At 41.9% G+C, this 17,117-nt stretch overlaps 1 protein-coding gene across 1 annotated transcript; it reads left to right on the top strand.

Moving 5' to 3' along the window:
• Window positions 1-510: 510 nt before the first annotated feature.
• On the top strand, window positions 511-16,595 carry smarca5 (SWI/SNF related, matrix associated, actin dependent regulator of chromatin, subfamily a, member 5). Its single transcript, XM_054780271.1, has 24 exons — window positions 511-777; window positions 2,073-2,198; window positions 2,292-2,458; window positions 3,976-4,076; window positions 4,172-4,272; window positions 4,367-4,546; window positions 6,103-6,258; window positions 6,374-6,505; window positions 6,569-6,637; window positions 6,720-6,829; window positions 6,906-7,132; window positions 8,419-8,540; window positions 8,626-8,778; window positions 8,858-8,990; window positions 11,895-12,043; window positions 12,134-12,256; window positions 12,329-12,436; window positions 12,519-12,632; window positions 12,710-12,832; window positions 12,913-13,045; window positions 13,112-13,230; window positions 14,111-14,323; window positions 14,422-14,532; window positions 16,103-16,595. Exons 1-24 carry the CDS (start codon window positions 706-708, stop codon window positions 16,166-16,168), a joined length of 3,108 nt encoding a protein of 1,035 aa, XP_054636246.1. The 5' UTR covers window positions 511-705; the 3' UTR covers window positions 16,169-16,595.
• Window positions 16,596-17,117: the final 522 nt, after the last annotated feature.

The raw sequence follows: 17,117 nt of genomic DNA, 5'->3' as shown, positions 1-17,117 counted from the left end.
TTTAATTGAAGAGTTTTTTTTGTGTGTGTATAGTACTTGTACTTTTAAAAGTCTTCACAATGTACTTTTACTAAGTATGCCTTTTTAAACAAAAAAAATGTGAATAGTGAATTATGGGCAACACAACCCCCTGAAAGTTGCTTTTACTATGAGTAGCTCAGTTACTTATTTACTTGTACTTGAGTAGATTTTGAGACCGTGATTCAAATGTCAGAAAAGTTCTTGTATATTTACTTGAGTACAACATTTCAGTATACTTTCCACCTTTAATGTTCAGCAATTTATGAAGCAATTTTAAAGGAAAAGAAGATTCCCCTTGGTTCGTGTACCGCTGGCAACTTGTGCACTTTATTTTCGTAGTTTAAAAAAATAATGACTTTTCTAATTAGCTAAGTATGACATTAAAGTACGGGTATGTAGTTTGTTTTGTTTTTGTCGTTATAATGTGACTTATTAAACAGAGTGGCAAAGTTTCCGAGTTTCACGAAGGCAGCATGAGCAACTCTCGCGATAACACAGCTAACATCACGCTGTGAGAACGCGGGGGAACTACTGCTAGCATCAACCGGTGTTGTGTCTTTCATAACAGGCGACAGCACAGTGTCAGACTTAGACAAGAAAGTTGTCAGCGATCTACAGAAGACCCAACAAGGGACCACACTGGTGAACGATATTAAGACAAATTAAAGAGGAATCGCCTTAAAAATGTCGGAAAGTCCAACCTGCGTGGAACAGCGGGAAGAGCAGACGGAACTTGAAGACGCCGGGGGTGCTGAGGTAAGATGGTTGAAAATGGAAATTGTTTTTAATGTTCGTTATTGTTTCCCTTTCTCCTCTGAGATTATTCACACACACACACACACACACAATTCTATTGACTCCTGTAATTACTTAAAGTGTCTTAAGTTGGTTAGCGCCCGCTAGTTAGCTAATGCTAGCTGCCGCTGAGCTCAGGCTAGCATCACAGCACAACTTGCTAGCTTGATTCATCAAGGCACCACCGCCATTGTTCACCACGCGTATGTTGTTAACGCTCAAGACTTTAAAAATACTGTTCCTCGCTTATGAGAAGAGGTCGGGCATCATTAAATTGTCCACGACTGAGTTACCCAAAGCGGGTCTTTGTTTTCAAAGAGCCAGTGCGGCGATGCATGATGTAGTACACAACAAGGAGGCAAAAGCCAGCGCCTGCTTGTGCCTCACTTTTTGTTTTCCTTTTAACTCCAAGAAACGAACGTTTTAATTTTAAGTACTGGGAATGCAAATGTACTCAGGGAAATGTCAGAGCAACAGAAGCACACAATCAGCGAAAACCACAATGTAATAAACGGATCAAAAGGATGCAGTCTGCAACAGATCTGGATCAAAACTGGTTTCCAATGATTGTGATTGTTTATGATCCCTGAATACAGTACATGGATCTTTCACAGCAATACAACTGAAAGTGTCTGAAAAGGCAATTAGATTTTTTTTGTCACCATCACAAATTGCTGCTAAATCTGTAGGATGTCTGGATAGTGCAGAAGTTTCCCCAAGTGATTTTTATGTTTTTTTGTTTTTTCAGGCACCAATTGTGTGTATCTTTTTTTTTCATCATCATCCATCCATTCATCTTCTATGCCGCTTAACCTCACTAGGGTCGCGGGGTATGCTGGAGACTATCCTTTGGTCGAGAGGCAGGGTGTACCCTGGACTGGTCGCCAGTCAATCGCAGGGCATTTTTTATTATTATTATTGTTATTTTTATCTGCAATATTAAATTTCCATCCATTTTCTATGCCGCTTCTCCTCATTTCACTGTGCTGAATATTTTGTTTTAAGATTCATCCTCATGTAAAAATAGACTAAAATGATCTTTTCACTGTAGCCAGTGGTGTACAGACCAGTACAAGAAATTATACTTTCAATGATTTACGTAAATTACTTGTTATATAATGTGTACATTTATTTTTAGTTTGTTTTGTTTGGTTTAGTTTTTTTGGTGTGGAATGTTGGAATTCTCACCAAATAGTAAAAAAAAAAAGGGGGGGGGGGTATGAAAATGTGTGTTTTACTGTATTTTTGTTTTTTAGGAAAAGTCAGATTCCTCAGATGCTGGTAAAGAATCATCTTCAGATGCTGGACCTGATGGCCAAGATGCGTCGTCGTCCTCCTCGACCAAAACTAAAGTTTCTATTCCAGGTTATGAAGAGAAAGTGGTGAGCACACCTTTCATTTGCAGCCCAATAGATGAGTAAGTCTGTATTTGGTAGGTGAATAACCAAATTTACTTTTTGTGTGTGTGTGTGCAGCAAACAGACCGGACCAACAGATTTGACTACCTGCTGAAGCAAACCGAGTTGTTTGCTCACTTCATCCAACCGGCCGCACAGAAGACCCCCACGTCCCCGCTGAAGATGAAGCCGGGACGTCCTCGCATCAAGAAAGATGAGAAGCAGAACCTGCTGTCTGCTGGAGAGTGAGTATGGTGTTCATTAGAAAAATGTGGACCGCCACAAATACATTTACCACTACCCGTTCGCCCTCGCTCCTAAACACATTATAATGGGACTGTCTGTGGCTATAGCTGGTCGTTACAACTCCGTACAGCAGATGGAATCGTAACTCTGCTTCTTAGCACACCTCATACGCACAGGATCTGCCAGAGAATAAGACGACATAACAGGACGGATAAGTGTTGCCAACTTAGCTACGTTGTCCCTGTATTTAGGGAGTATCAGACCCCCCTAGATTGTCTTTTACAAAAAAGCAACTAGTGACAAATGTAGCGACCTTTTCTGGCCTTTTTGGGGACTCAAACATAAAAGCATGTGCAATCTTCCATCGTTTATTGTGGTTAATTGATTCCAGACTTGATGAAGTGAATTTCTGCAAAGTAGGATTCAGTATTAAAAAATTTAATATTTTCATAGTTTGAGCATAGAAATATGTTTTTACCATTATAAGAGCCCTGTAGACAAGGGATGCTCTTACATAAATTAATCATGGCGGGGGAAAGTCAGGAGAATTCAAGGGTTGCCTGACTGCCAGGGGGCCCAAGAAATGAACGATTAAATGAATACGGTAATTAATTAATAAAAAAAAGAGGGGGACAACGTGATTTTTTTTTCTTCCCATGGTGCCCTCAATTCCTGGCTGCACCCCTGTTGGCTAATTGGCTATATGATATGAAAAAGGAACCATAAAATCACCAACTTTGGATGTGAGATCGAGTACATGGGTGGAGGCCGAGCAGGACTTCCAGCTAGCACGTAGGTGGGCTCTAAGTTAGAGGGCTGTCCGCGAACCCGGTGTCTTCCACCGCTTGGAAAGGCTGGTGATCTTGTCCGAAGAATTGTTATTGTTCGGGTTATTTGCTTAGCCTTCTTTCTGACTGTCACGCACATACGGGCGAGTGTTGTCCAGTGTTTTGGCTGCGTTAGCTGCTTTTTGTATGATGATCACACCGTGAGCCTCGGAAACTCACCATACTCGGTCAAGTGTTTATTCTTCAAATGCCGTATTAAATTAAAGCTTTTTAACATGCGACCCCTGAGATATTTTTCATGGTATGTGATGAGTTCCACACAGTAGTTTTTGGCTTTGGGACGCCTGCACAGTGGGAGGAGGACGCTACTCAAGACACTACACTGAACGTAGGGATCGTTACAGGCTGCATGTTGCGATGTTCGAACCACACAGTGGCGTGGGATGACTGTATTTCTCTTCTCAACGAGCAGCAGGCACTGCTGTGCCCCCATCTAAAAGCACTGATAAGCGGCCCTGTCTTGAAAAAAATGTAACAGGAAAAAGTTAACGTGTTTGTTTGCTTTTCTTTTTTTGTGTCCCATAACCACAAATAGAGTGCAGTCCTGCGGTGTACCTACCAATGTGGTGGAATATTCCATAGGAAATAATGGAAATGACAATCTGTTCCAGGGTCAAACTCAGATCAGTGCGTCATGTTGATGGATTACTCCCATTTGTGTTCTACAGCAACCGTCATCGTCGCACAGAGCAAGAGGAGGACGAAGAACTGCTCAACGAGAGCACCAAGACCACAAACGTCTGCACCCGCTTCGACGAATCACCCTCCTGTACGTAGCCATCTGTTTTGTTTGTTTTTTTGCTGTTGAAACATAAGAAACATGTGCATGGGATGAAGGTTATGTCCCCATCTTTCCCCTTACAGATGTCAAAACAGGAAAAATGAGGGACTATCAGATCCGCGGTCTGAATTGGCTCATCTCTTTATATGAGAATGGCATCAACGGCATCCTCGCCGATGAAATGGTCAGAGCTTTCTCCTCACAGTCTAACGTTGTACATCTACACTGAGCTGTTATCTTATACATTTTGAATTTGTACCACATTTGTGTGTCACCAGGGTCTGGGAAAGACACTCCAGACAATTTCTTTGCTGGGCTACATGAAGCACTACAGAAACATCCCAGGGCCGCACATGGTGCTGGTGCCCAAGTCCACCCTCTACAACTGGATGAACGAGTTCAAGAGATGGGTCCCGTCTCTACGCGCAGTCTGCCTCATCGGAGACAGAGACGAGAGGGTAGGCTATCTTCCATTTTTACATTTGTTTAATGCTGATTTGTTATTACTTTATATCTCATCATTTTTCAAAGTAATGTCATTTTGCAAGAATAAAGTTGCATTATTATTAGAAAAAGTTTCAACATTAACAAATTCCAATTGTTTTTAATAATTCAACAAAACATTTAGAGACAAAGTCATAATTGCGAGAATAAAGTTGGAAAAATGATGAGAAAAGTCCCAATTTTCAGAGACTACAGTCATATTACAATAGAAAAAGTTGCAATATTACAAGAATAGTCAAGGGGGGGAAAACGCAGCTTGCACAAATGTTTTTTTTGTAACATTGTGAATAAAAATGAAAACAATAAAAATAGTAAATAATAAAATATGTAAGATATAACAGTCGTCCCTCGGCACTTCACGGTTCGAACATTGCTCCCCCTGGAAAAAGTCCTTTGTGCCAATAGATGGTAATCACATGAGGCGTGGATGTTGAGTGGCGTGGGAACTTTATGTCAGCCATGGGAAAGATGTACATTTTGGGACACATGATCAGTAGTGTACCTTTTGAATCAGTGGGTGTTTTGGCCTTTCAACACTCACATCAAAGGCGGCCAACTACATGGTGATCAAGGGTGAGCCTTGTGTCCCATGCCCACCAATCATGAGTAATGTGGTGCTTGGAGAGCTCATTAACACCTGGCATCCCAAGTGTGTGCCCCCTCTGCTTTGAGCCCAGCAAGTGTACTTGCCCTTGATCCACTGGCTGCTTCTTTAGGCCACTTCAGAGACTGATCTTACTGTCAGTCGCAAAGCCTGTCCATGAATGCCAAGGTCTTTCATAAGCCTGATGGTAGAAGAAGCCACAAAACCTCTGCATCCTACTTTAGCTGGATAGACCTTCGTCTTCCATCCTTGTTGTGCATCTGCTGCCAGATCTGTGTAGCGCAGTTTCTTTCGTTCGTAGGCCTTTTTGGTGGAATCCTCCCATGGGACCGTGAGCTCTATGATGTAGACTAACTTTAGTGAAGGGGACCATAGACCAATAAATAAGAATATCACGCCAAATTTGTCTGAGTTCAGGTTAAAGTCAGTTGAATTAAGATCAATAACGTGTATCAATAAAGTCTGTCTAAGTCTAAAAAGGCCAATTAAAGGTTCAGGAAGGTTTTGCAGTTCATTTTTTCATTACAGCATGAACCAGTCGTTTGCAATATTGAACTTTTTGACAAATTAAAACATTTTTATGACATACTGAATTTGGGGTTTTTATGTGAACTAGGGATGTCAAAAGATCTTGTAACGTTTTAATTTTGTTAAACGAGATCTCGCAAGATTAAAATGTGACAATATTTCTCGTTTAGAGGAGAAATGTCTAGCGGGAAGAGGGCAACCAGGCGCTAGTCAGGCTTTAATTTTGTTAAACGAGATCTCGCAAGATTAAAATGTGACAATATTTCTCGTTTAGAGGAGAAATGTCTAGCGGGAAGAGGGCAACCAGGCGCTAGTCAGGCTGTATACGCCGGTACAAAAATTAAAACACATCAAATGAATGTAATTGTGTCATTTCAGACGGCTCTAATCAGAGACGTGTTGCTGCCGGGCGAGTGGGACGTGTGCGTGACATCTTACGAGATGCTCATCATCGAGAAGGCCGTATTCAAGAAGTTCAACTGGAGATACCTGGTCATCGACGAAGCCCACAGGATCAAGAATGAGAAGTCAAAGGCGAGGGAGACTCCCCCCCCCCCCCCCCCCCCCCCCCAAAAAAAAAAAAAAAAATTAGCGATTTCACTGTGGTTATAAGAAGCAAAATAAAGTTCAAATGTGCATCTCCTCACAGTTGTCCGAGATCGTGCGCGAGTTTAAGACCACCAATCGTCTGCTGCTGACCGGAACGCCTCTGCAGAACAACCTGCACGAGCTGTGGGCTCTGCTCAACTTCTTGCTACCCGATGTCTTCAACTCCTCAGAGGTATGACTTGGAATAACTTGGCCACGCTGACATTTTTACTAATGTGTCCCTTTTGCTTTGTAGGACTTTGATTCCTGGTTTGACACCAACAACTGCTTGGGTGATCAGAAGCTGGTGGAGCGTCTACACACAGTATGTGTTAAATATGCAACATTAGCACAAACACTCACATTTGAAGCACACTTTGAGGTTGTTTTTTTTTGTGCGCGACTAGGTGCTCCGTCCTTTCTTGCTCCGGCGTATAAAAGCCGACGTGGAGAAGACACTCCTCCCGAAGAAGGAGATCAAGATGTACGTGGGCCTCAGTAAAATGCAGCGAGAATGGTAAGCACCTTCTACTGGACAACATTCTAATGCGGCCAGCCGTGTTTCCTGCTAGTCACCGTCTTGTCCCTGCTAGGTACACAAAGATCCTCATGAAGGACATTGACATACTGAACTCAGCTGGCAAAATGGACAAGATGCGCCTCCTAAACGTTCTCATGCAGCTGAGAAAGTGCTGCAACCACCCCTACTTGTTCGACGGTGCAGAGCCCGGCCCGCCCTACACCACCGACCTGCACCTGGTGGTCAACAGCGGCAAGATGGTGGTGCTGGACAAACTGCTGCCCAAAATGAAGGAGCAGGGTAAGTCTTTGGCAACATGTGTATTTTTTGGTATGTTTCGGAGGTATTGCATTTTTCTATTTTGGTCTTGACAAAGTTTCAGAACACTAGGTTTCACTGCATGACAGCAACCAACAGAGGGCGCAATTATCTCAAGCGCTCAGTTTTGTTAACTGAAAAATAACACTTAACATCATTGTAAATGTTACAATGCAGAATAAACAACACAAATTAGGTCAAATCAGTGGACTGAGGTTCCCAGGGTGTTTGTGCATTATACATTGTGACAGTGTCTATACCTTTTGAGCATGATGTATTTGTTGCTAGGCAGATCCATCCTTTTTCAATGCCGCTTGTCCTCAGTAGGATCGCGGGGGTGTGCTGGAGCCTATCTGAGCTGACTTTGGGCGAGAGGCGGTGTACGCACTGGACTGGTCGCCAGCCAATCGCAGTGCTAGGCAGATTTCTCAAGTTTTGAGTCTCTTTATCTTGTCACAGTTGGAAAGTGTCTTGTGTTTAATTTAAAAGAAAATTAGCTCTGAGTAGGCCTGCCAAAATAATACGTGATTCCCTTAGTATAACACCTCATTGTGCACCAAACACATTTTGCTGTATCGAAAACATGTACTTTGACCAAAGTCCGACAAAATGTTACACCTCATTAAACATAAACAGCATATTCCACACACACACAATGTTGGTAAAAGTGAATATCATAAGAAGTGTATGAGTATTCTCGGGTTATTTCTTCATTTTTTGTTAATATTGAGACAATCATGAAAGTGACACTGATTCAAAGTCAGAAGTACGGCGTAATGTCAATGATACGTGTAACGTTTCAGTTTTCGACTGATCTATTTTATCTGATCGATACACTTTGGGGAACTGTTGTTTCATCATGCTTCCACCTGATTTATTTTATTTAAAAGCTCTTGACATTCCAATTACATTGTTAAATACTTTTGAGAAATTAAAGTTTATTGCTTTTGATGTGGTGTACTCAAATTCTGATGGCATATACTGTCATATTATTGAAAAATCTCAACCAAATGTTGGCAATAATGTTATCAACAATAATTTGTAGGGCAGTTATCGTCCAGCAAAATTGATCATGACAGGCCCAGCTCTGATACTCAGCTTCGTACACACATTTTAATTCAACATTGTTTTCTTAGAATTTTATAATTGTTAAAAAAGATGATTCAATAATTATTTAGAATATAATGTAATATATGTCTTATTGTTTATAGTATAGTTTGTATTTTGTATTTTCTTTCCATAACTTTAATTCATCCCTTCTTCTCCAGGCTCCCGTGTGCTCATCTTCAGCCAGATGACCAGGGTGCTGGACATCTTGGAGGACTACTGCATGTGGAGGAACTATGGCTACTGTCGCCTGGACGGTCAGACGCCGCACGAAGAGAGACAGGTGCGTCACCAAATGATTCTCTTGTCCACAGCTTAAGAAAAAAATGCTGTGATCATAACACAAAGCATGTTGACGCGTGTTTCAGATCTCCATCAATGCGTACAACGAGCCCAACAGCAGTAAGTTCATCTTCATGCTGAGCACCAGAGCCGGCGGCCTCGGCATCAATCTGGCCACCGCCGACGTGGTCATTCTCTACGACTCGGACTGGAACCCCCAAGTGGACCTTCAGGCTATGGTCCGTACTCAACTGTTACACTTATTGAAACCTGAGGGACTTCAGGAGCTGCTGGATCTGATTTATCTGTTCCCAACAGGATCGAGCTCATAGGATCGGTCAGCTGAAGCAGGTACGTGTCTTCCGCTTCATCACGGAGAACACAGTAGAGGAGAGGATCGTGGAGAGGGCGGAGATGAAGCTGCGCTTGGACTCCATCGTCATCCAGCAAGGTTAGCGCCAAACAAAAAGCAAACAATCGGACGATAGACGATAGACTTGCACCAAAGCCTCAACTTCACAGATACCCACCTACAAAAAAAATCAAAACAAAAAAATATGGAAAATTGATAATTTAATATTATTAATAATATACTATATAAATATAATAAAAGTCTAATGATAAAATAATAAAACAATGAATTAATAGCCGCTTTCACACAGAGCGATATTGCTGCAATTGTGTGCGCTTTTACGAAGCATTGTCGCATTTGGACAATGACATTCATGTTGTATAAAATACTTGGTGGACAGTGACAATTGCTTTCACCTAGGGCTGTCAATCGATTAAAATATTTAATCGTGGTTAATCACATTTTGTCCATAGTTGACTTGCAGTTAATTGCACATAGAAGATGTTATCTGTAATAAGTAGGGCTATAAATCTTTTTGTGGTAAACTATTTGATACGTATCTGCATACATACATGGGTTAAGATACGATTAAAAAAAATATATATATATATTTTTAAAATGGAGCTATTCGATACAGTGTACCAATGATACGATTTTGATAAGATACGATCCAACGGTTACATTTGTTGATGTAGACATTAATCTTACATTATAAAATAAAGAAGCCAATACACTAAGTCCCCAACTTACGAACATCCGACATGCGAACATTCAGAGATACGAACACAAGCTGACTGGTCTATATTTTCATGTATTTTGCCTTTTGGAACTCCATATTTATACTGCTACATGCTTGACCAATAGAGGGCACTGTGACACTGCTAATGGGACCAACAGGTAGAGGGAGAAGAGGAAGAGGAAGAGGAGGGAGGAAGGCTAAGTTGTAGTTATATGATACAACCCGGACAGAGCGTGTGATTAAAGTTTATGAAGAGTTAATAGGCCTGCTTAATTCTACACCACCCACAGAACACTACCTCTTTTAGAAGAGTCTAACGATGACAACCATTTGTCCTTTTTTCCAATATCTCCTCCTCCACCACCACAACGACGTATGCTCGACCACTCCTCTTCAAAGGTAAATAACATTTATCATTACGTATTATATTATTTTTATTATTAGTGTTTTTTTCATTAATTATCCTCGTTTAATATTACTACTGCATCCAAACTCATATTTACATACATACGCATATACTGTATGTATACTTAGTGTACATGCATATGCTGTATGTATACTTAGTGTATACATATATGTGTATGTATGTAAATATGAGTTTGGATGCAGTAATAATATTAAACGAGGATAATGAATGAAAAAAAATAATAAAAATGATATAATACGTAATGATAAATGTTATTTACCTTTGAAGAGGAGTGGTCGAGCATACGTCATTGTGGTGGAGGAGGAGGAGATATTGAAAAAAAGGACAAATGGTCGTCGTCGTTAGACTCTTCTAAAAGAGGTAGTGTAGGTAACTCTTCATAAACTTTAATCACACGCTCTGTCTGGGTTGCATCGTACAGCTACAATTTAGCTTTCTCTCCCCAGCGTCTGTTGGTCCCATTAGCAGTGTCACAGTGCCCTCTACTGGTCAAGCATGTAGAAGTATAAATAATGGAGTTACAGTACTTAAAGGAAAAATACATGAAAAAATAGACCAGTCGGCTTGTATTCGTATCTCTGAAAGTTCGCAAGTCGGATGTTCATAAGTTGGGACCTAGTGTACTGTATATGTATACACGTACATGTAGTACCTATATAATTGGTAATATTAAATTTTTTGCAACTTAAGAACAAATCGACTTGCGAACAGTCATCTGGAACCAATTGTTTGTTGGTTGGGGACTTAGTGTACTGTAAAAGTGGCATTCTTGCAGTATTTTCCAATGTGTTAAAGAGCACATCATATACCCAAGAATGCCGCGAGGCCGGGGTCCCAAACCACCATGCTGTGGGAAACGTTACGACGCAAAAAAATTAAAAATTAAGTAATTTTACATACATAAAATTGTATTTAAAGGGATATCAATTTTGAAAATATGGGCCATTACTTTATTTTAAAAATAATGCACAGTTAGAAATCTGCACAGTTTTCCTATGTTTAATGTGAGTGGCGACTATATTCATATATGTATGGTGCACCTCTCTGAAAAACAACCACCAAGCTCGTACTAGTGGATGGTGGGTCTGTATTTATATTTATTTATTTAGCACTTTTAATTTGATGTTCCTGTCATAGTTTTACATAATACATTATAAATAAGAAAAATGAGTTCGCTATACTGTATGTATCTTTTGCTGATGTGATAAATGTTGACCAGCGACTAGCTAGTGAGCTGCTAATGCTATTTACATCCATTCTCGTCTTCAGTGTCACATTGACACAAGCCCCTAAATAGCTGTCCTCAGCTATGCCTGCCGGTAACTAGCAGCTCATAACCCAATTTTAGCTCGCAGTTCAAAGCGCAAAAAAAAAAAACACTCGTTAGTTGGCACACTCTTATGCCAAGGTACCACTGTATAAATGACAATAATAAATACTGGTAGTGCTTCAGTACCTTTTCACTTCTCTCTGGCATTCTACGTACTCCATGACAACTCAACTCACAGCCACAGTAAATACAAATAACTTGCCAGGGCTTTGAAGCTAAACTTACCATTCAAAATACTCTTTGTCTATTTCTCCTCAATATTTGTTCCCGCTTGTGGCTCCACATCCACCGCTCCGTTTTCTCAAACTACAGCGGCCCATGTTAATCGCCTCAAAAAAGAATAGTGCCGTTAAAGGAAATTTCCATTACCTTTGGCAGCACTACTTTCAACACTACAGTGTGGAAAAAGCCGGCTATTCCAAGCAATGTAAAACTGACTACTGAGGTCCACAGGCTTTATTTCAGATGTAGGCACACATTCAAGTCGCCTATTCTACATCTCAACAGGCCGACTCGTGGATCCGAGCGCCAACAAGCTAGGCAAAGATGAGATGCTGTCCATCATCCGTCACGGCGCCACACACGTATTTGCCTCCAAAGAGAGCGAGATCACAGACGACGACATCGATGCCATCTTGGAAAGGGGCGAGAGGAAGGTGAGTCTGGGCGTGCCACAACACACAACCATGATTCTGGGAACGGAAACGGCACAGTTTTGGTGATGTTGCTTGGCTGCCGCCCACCAGACAATGGAGATGAAGGAGAAGCTGTCCTCCCTCGGCGAGAGCTCTCTGAGAAACTTCACCATGGACACGGAGAATAGCAGCGTGTACACCTTTGAGGGGGAAGACTACAGAGAGAAGAAGAAGGTACGGTTGGAGGTTTCATTCATATAATATGGAGCCGTTACCATCATCTGCTGATGATCTTTCTCCATGCAGGTCATCACCAACTGGATTGAGCCCCCCAAGAGAGAGAGGAAAGCCAACTACGCTGTGGACGCCTACTTCAGAGAAGCCCTTAGAGTCAGTGAACCCAAAGCCCCCAAGGTAAGGACCTACAGGAGCACGAGACAGACAAGCATGAAATACCTGTATTGTGTTTTAACTCTGATTGGTCGACACCCTGCAGGCTCCTCGTCCACCCAAGCAGCCGAACGTCCAAGACTTCCAGTTCTTCCCTCCACGTCTCTTTGAGCTCCTTGAGAAAGAAATCCTCTTCTACAGAAAGACCATTGGCTACAAGGTAAATGTTTCCCTGTCTTCTGGGGATGTCCTCTTCAGGTTTGAATGAGTTTTGTTAAAGTCGACGTGTCTGTTCAGGTGCCCCGTAATCCCGACATGCCCAACTCAGCCCAGGTCCAGAAGGAGGAGCAGGCCAAGATCGATGAAGCAGAAGCCCTGACCGAGGAGGAGCTGGAGGAGAAAGAGAACCTTTTGCAGCAGGTATCCCACTCTGATCCTGTGTAACCACCACCTTCTAGTGTCTTGGCTTTTACTTCCCCCCTCCCAATACTCCATCGCAGGGATTTACCATTTGGAACAAACGTGACTTCAACCAGTTCATCAAAGCGAACGAGAAGTGGGGACGAGACGACATTGAGAACATCGCCAGGGAGGTGGAGGGCAAAACTCCAGAGGAAGTCATGGAGTATTCTGGTAATGCCTTGGTAATTCCTTGGTAGTCTTCCTAGTGATTTATAATTTATTGTCAATGTTCCTCAGCTGTGTTCTGGGAACGCTGCAACGAGCTCCAGGACATTGAGAAGATCATGGCTCAGATAGAACGAGGAGAGGCAAGAATCCAGAGGAGGATCAGCATTAAAAAGGCATTGGACTCTAAGGTCGGTCCACAAGCGGAAGCACATTCATCTCCCTGATGAATTGTACAGTATCTCATAAAAGTATACCACCTAAGTGAAACGTGGATATACTTTCAAGTAATCTGTGTACAGCTTGTATAGCAGTATATATTTGCTATCTACACACAGCCATTATTGTGTAGATATCTCGCAACAAAAGTGAGTCCACCTCACAGTCAACATGTCCACGTTGTGCCCTTGGGGTAACTATTTAGTGTGAGCACCATTGTTCTCTAGATAGATACTTTATCTCTAAGAGAAATTCACGTACTGTATTCACTAGTACTGCCTTAATCCTCTTGTCCATGGAATTCACCAGAGCTGCACGGGTTGTTACTGGAATCTTTTTCCACTCCTCTGTGATGACATCACTGATGGAGCTGGTGTATATTTTCACACCTTGCGATCCTTCACCTTCCTTCCACTTGAGGATGCCCCACAGGTGGGTTCAGTTGTGGACTAGACGTACTTGGCCACTCCATCACCTTCAGCCACTTGTCATCTTCGAGGTGACTTCAAACTGCCATGCGGCCTACCTTCTGCTTCACAATTTCACAGTAAATGTTGGAATTTGTGTTTCTCCATCAATTAATGTCAGTTGGTCACCATGACACTACCCCCACCATGCTTGACTGTAGGCAAGACACCATTATCATGCTACTCACTTAACAATAATGGCTGAGTGTTGCCTCATTTTCAGTGGATAGTATAGCTATACCGCAATGCAAGCTGTATACTGACTACGCTGTATAGTATATCCAAGTTTCAGTTCTATAGTACTGTCCCTGGACTGTACTGTAATAAAAGTGGTTGCTGAAATGTGACGGGTGTACTCCCGGATCAATACCTCTCTGTGGTACAGATCGGTCGCTACAAGGCGCCGTTCCACCAGTTGCGCATCTCCTACGGAACCAACAAAGGCAAGAACTACACAGAGGAGGAAGACCGCTTCCTAATCTGCATGCTGCACAAGCTGGGATTCGACAAGGAGAGCGTGTACGACGAGCTTCGCCAGTGCATCCGCAACTCACCGCAGTTCCGCTTCGACTGGTTCCTCAAGTCCAGGACAGCCATGGTGAATTTGTCATCATACTGCTGTTCTTGTTTGCAGGGGGCGGCGACGTTTTTCCCAATCATATTGATGCTAAGATATGTTTGATGTTGTTTGTGTAGGAGCTCCAGAGGCGATGCAACACGCTGATCACGCTTATCGAGAGAGAGAACATGGAGCTGGAGGAGAGAGAGAAGGCAGAGAAGAAGAAAAGGGGCCCAAAGACTGGCTCTGTAAGTGGAAAACCACGCAGCCTTGCAGCCAATCATGGGCTCACAATTTTCTAGAAAGCCCACTTTACGATCCTCCCAATTAAAAATATTTGGCGGGAGAACACACATAATCGAAAGTGGTAATGAGTTCCCCTCCTGGGCATACCAGGAAATCGGGAGGGTTGGCATCTCTGAAGTCGTAACATGATTCCTTCCAGGGCACTGGTGAAGCTTCAAAAATCCATTTTGTAATCTATTTTTAAAGGGATAATTCGGATTTTTTGAGATAACGTTTTATGACGTCACCATCGGCATTGTCGTCCATTAAACGCGATTTAAACATAAAAAGGCAGCGGGAGCAAAACTGAGTTCGGTTGTACTTAATTGAAGTATTTTAGAATGTACTCACGTTATTTTTGATCAATCCTCATCCACAAATCCATCAAAGTCTTCATCTTCTGTATTCGACACACAAAATAAGCCGTCTTCTTTGCCGTTCGCTTAACTTGTCAGTGTTATTCAGCTCTGAACCGTGGTAAGAACGACCTGACTCCAGCAAAGAAGGAAACTTCTCCTGTTGCTTCTGCCAACTTTATTTATTGAACGCGGCCACCAGACAGCAGCTCAGAACACACACACATCTCTCAGCATCGTCTCTCCTTCCTGCTTGCCCACAAGGCAAAGGTTAAACAAGCCCCGCTACATAGCTGTTCAGTCAATGCCTGTAAGAAATGACACCGTTTATTTCCTGGTGTGCACTGGTCAATACTGTAATGCCGCTTGTTGTGGGGAAGGAGAGACTCACGTCGCCGATGCACTTTAATGGCTTTATTAACAGCGGAGAACACTGCAGGACTTTACATCCACGCCAACATAAACACACTTCCCAACTCTCTCAAAACTCACAGCTAGCACTGAGCCTAGCTCTCCTTCTCGGGACGCCCACCGTCACTTCCCGTCACTAAAACTAAACTAAAGCTGTAATGACAACTCTGCCGTATAAAAAATAAAATATTAAAAACAAGCATAACAAAAGACATTACTAGCACAGCTTTGTTCTGTGGGTGGTGGATAATAACAAGCCTAGTAGTGCTGTACAACTTTTATCCGCAGTCCCACAGTGCCCTCTACTGGTCAACATTGATCTTCCCCTCCCCCCCCTTTTTTCCCTCTACTGGTCAACATTCAAAATGGCCACCAACCTGTCTATAGAGGCCACTTTTGCAGTCTCCCTATAGTGGCCACTATAGACAAGTTTGACTGTGTGTATGTATATGTGTGTGTGTGTGTGTGTATGTATGTATGTATGTATGTGTATATATATATACTGTATATAGTTTCTGAACATTGGCGAGTGATAGGACGAATTTGCCAAAGCCTCTCCATATAAAGACAACTCCTATCCTGATGTGCATTCTGTTCTTGCATGGTTGAGTTACATTCTACAGTCTTCATCCCACTTTTCCTCTTTTGTCATCACTGGTACACTTCTTTGGTGTGACTTATAATATAGTGTATCTGACTGGTTCTCTGTGTAAGTTTTTTTTTTTTTTTCCAGAAAAGCCTAATCAGTCCCTTTCTTCTGTCCTAGGCCCAGAAACGTAAGCCTGAAGGCAACCCAGATGGTCGTGGCCGCCGGAAAAAGCTGAAGTTGTGAAGCTGACAGCTCACTGTATGTACAGCATAACGTTATCATCATCAGCCAGCGACAGACAGACAGACAGGCAGACAGCCAGCTAGCAACAAGAAGAGTAGTATTAGTGAGTGTTTGAAGGCTTTAATAGTGTCAAACATCCTACTAGACCTGGTTGGCTTGTGATTAGGTTCTAGCAAGTTCTACATTGTTGTCATTTACTGAAACACTGCAGCTGTGCTGATTTTGTTTGTCTTCAGTCATTTTTTTGTATTAGTACTTAATGGAAATAAATGTATTTATGCCTGTTGGTTGTACCACATTCCAATTTTTGTTTTTAGAAATGTCTTTTTGCCTCAAATAAAGATTCCCTTTTTTAATAAAAGGAAAACGGAGTGTGCAGTTGTAAATAACACATAAATGCAGGGTAGGTTCAGGGACGATTCAATTTTGCCATCATCGAAGACTTGTCTTCTAGGTTTCAGGAAAAAAAAGCATATATTAACGACTTAATTGTCTTCATTGTTCCCAAAACATGTACGAAAGGTTCACTGAATATTTACCAGTTCAGTGTTCCCTTGTTCATCAGGGGATAGGTTCCCAAAATAGCCCGCAGTAAGTGAAATCTGTGAAGTAGCCAACTTTGTGTTTGCAATTATTATGTTTAAAGGCTGTAAAACCCCTCACCATACACTTTATACACTTTTTCTCAGACAGGAAATAATATTTTCTCACATTTCTCTCGTTTGAACACAAAAAAGTTCAAAACTTTGTTTGAATTTTAATGATCAACGCAAGAAATTAAGTCACTCACATATATTTCACTCCTGTGACTGCCTTTTCGTCCTGGTGCCATTCTGCTGTACTGTAGCGTTTTTTTAATCCTTGTTAAAACATATTGCTGCAGATGAACCGAAGATTAATTTACAAGCTAGAAACCTAGTAAGCAAGCTAGCAATGACACAGGAGACAT

This window comes from Dunckerocampus dactyliophorus, chromosome 6 (genome assembly GCF_027744805.1).
Source record: "Dunckerocampus dactyliophorus isolate RoL2022-P2 chromosome 6, RoL_Ddac_1.1, whole genome shotgun sequence".
Taxonomy (NCBI): Eukaryota; Metazoa; Chordata; class Actinopteri; order Syngnathiformes; family Syngnathidae; genus Dunckerocampus; species Dunckerocampus dactyliophorus.
This window is presented reverse-complemented; position numbering and strand designations above follow the sequence as displayed.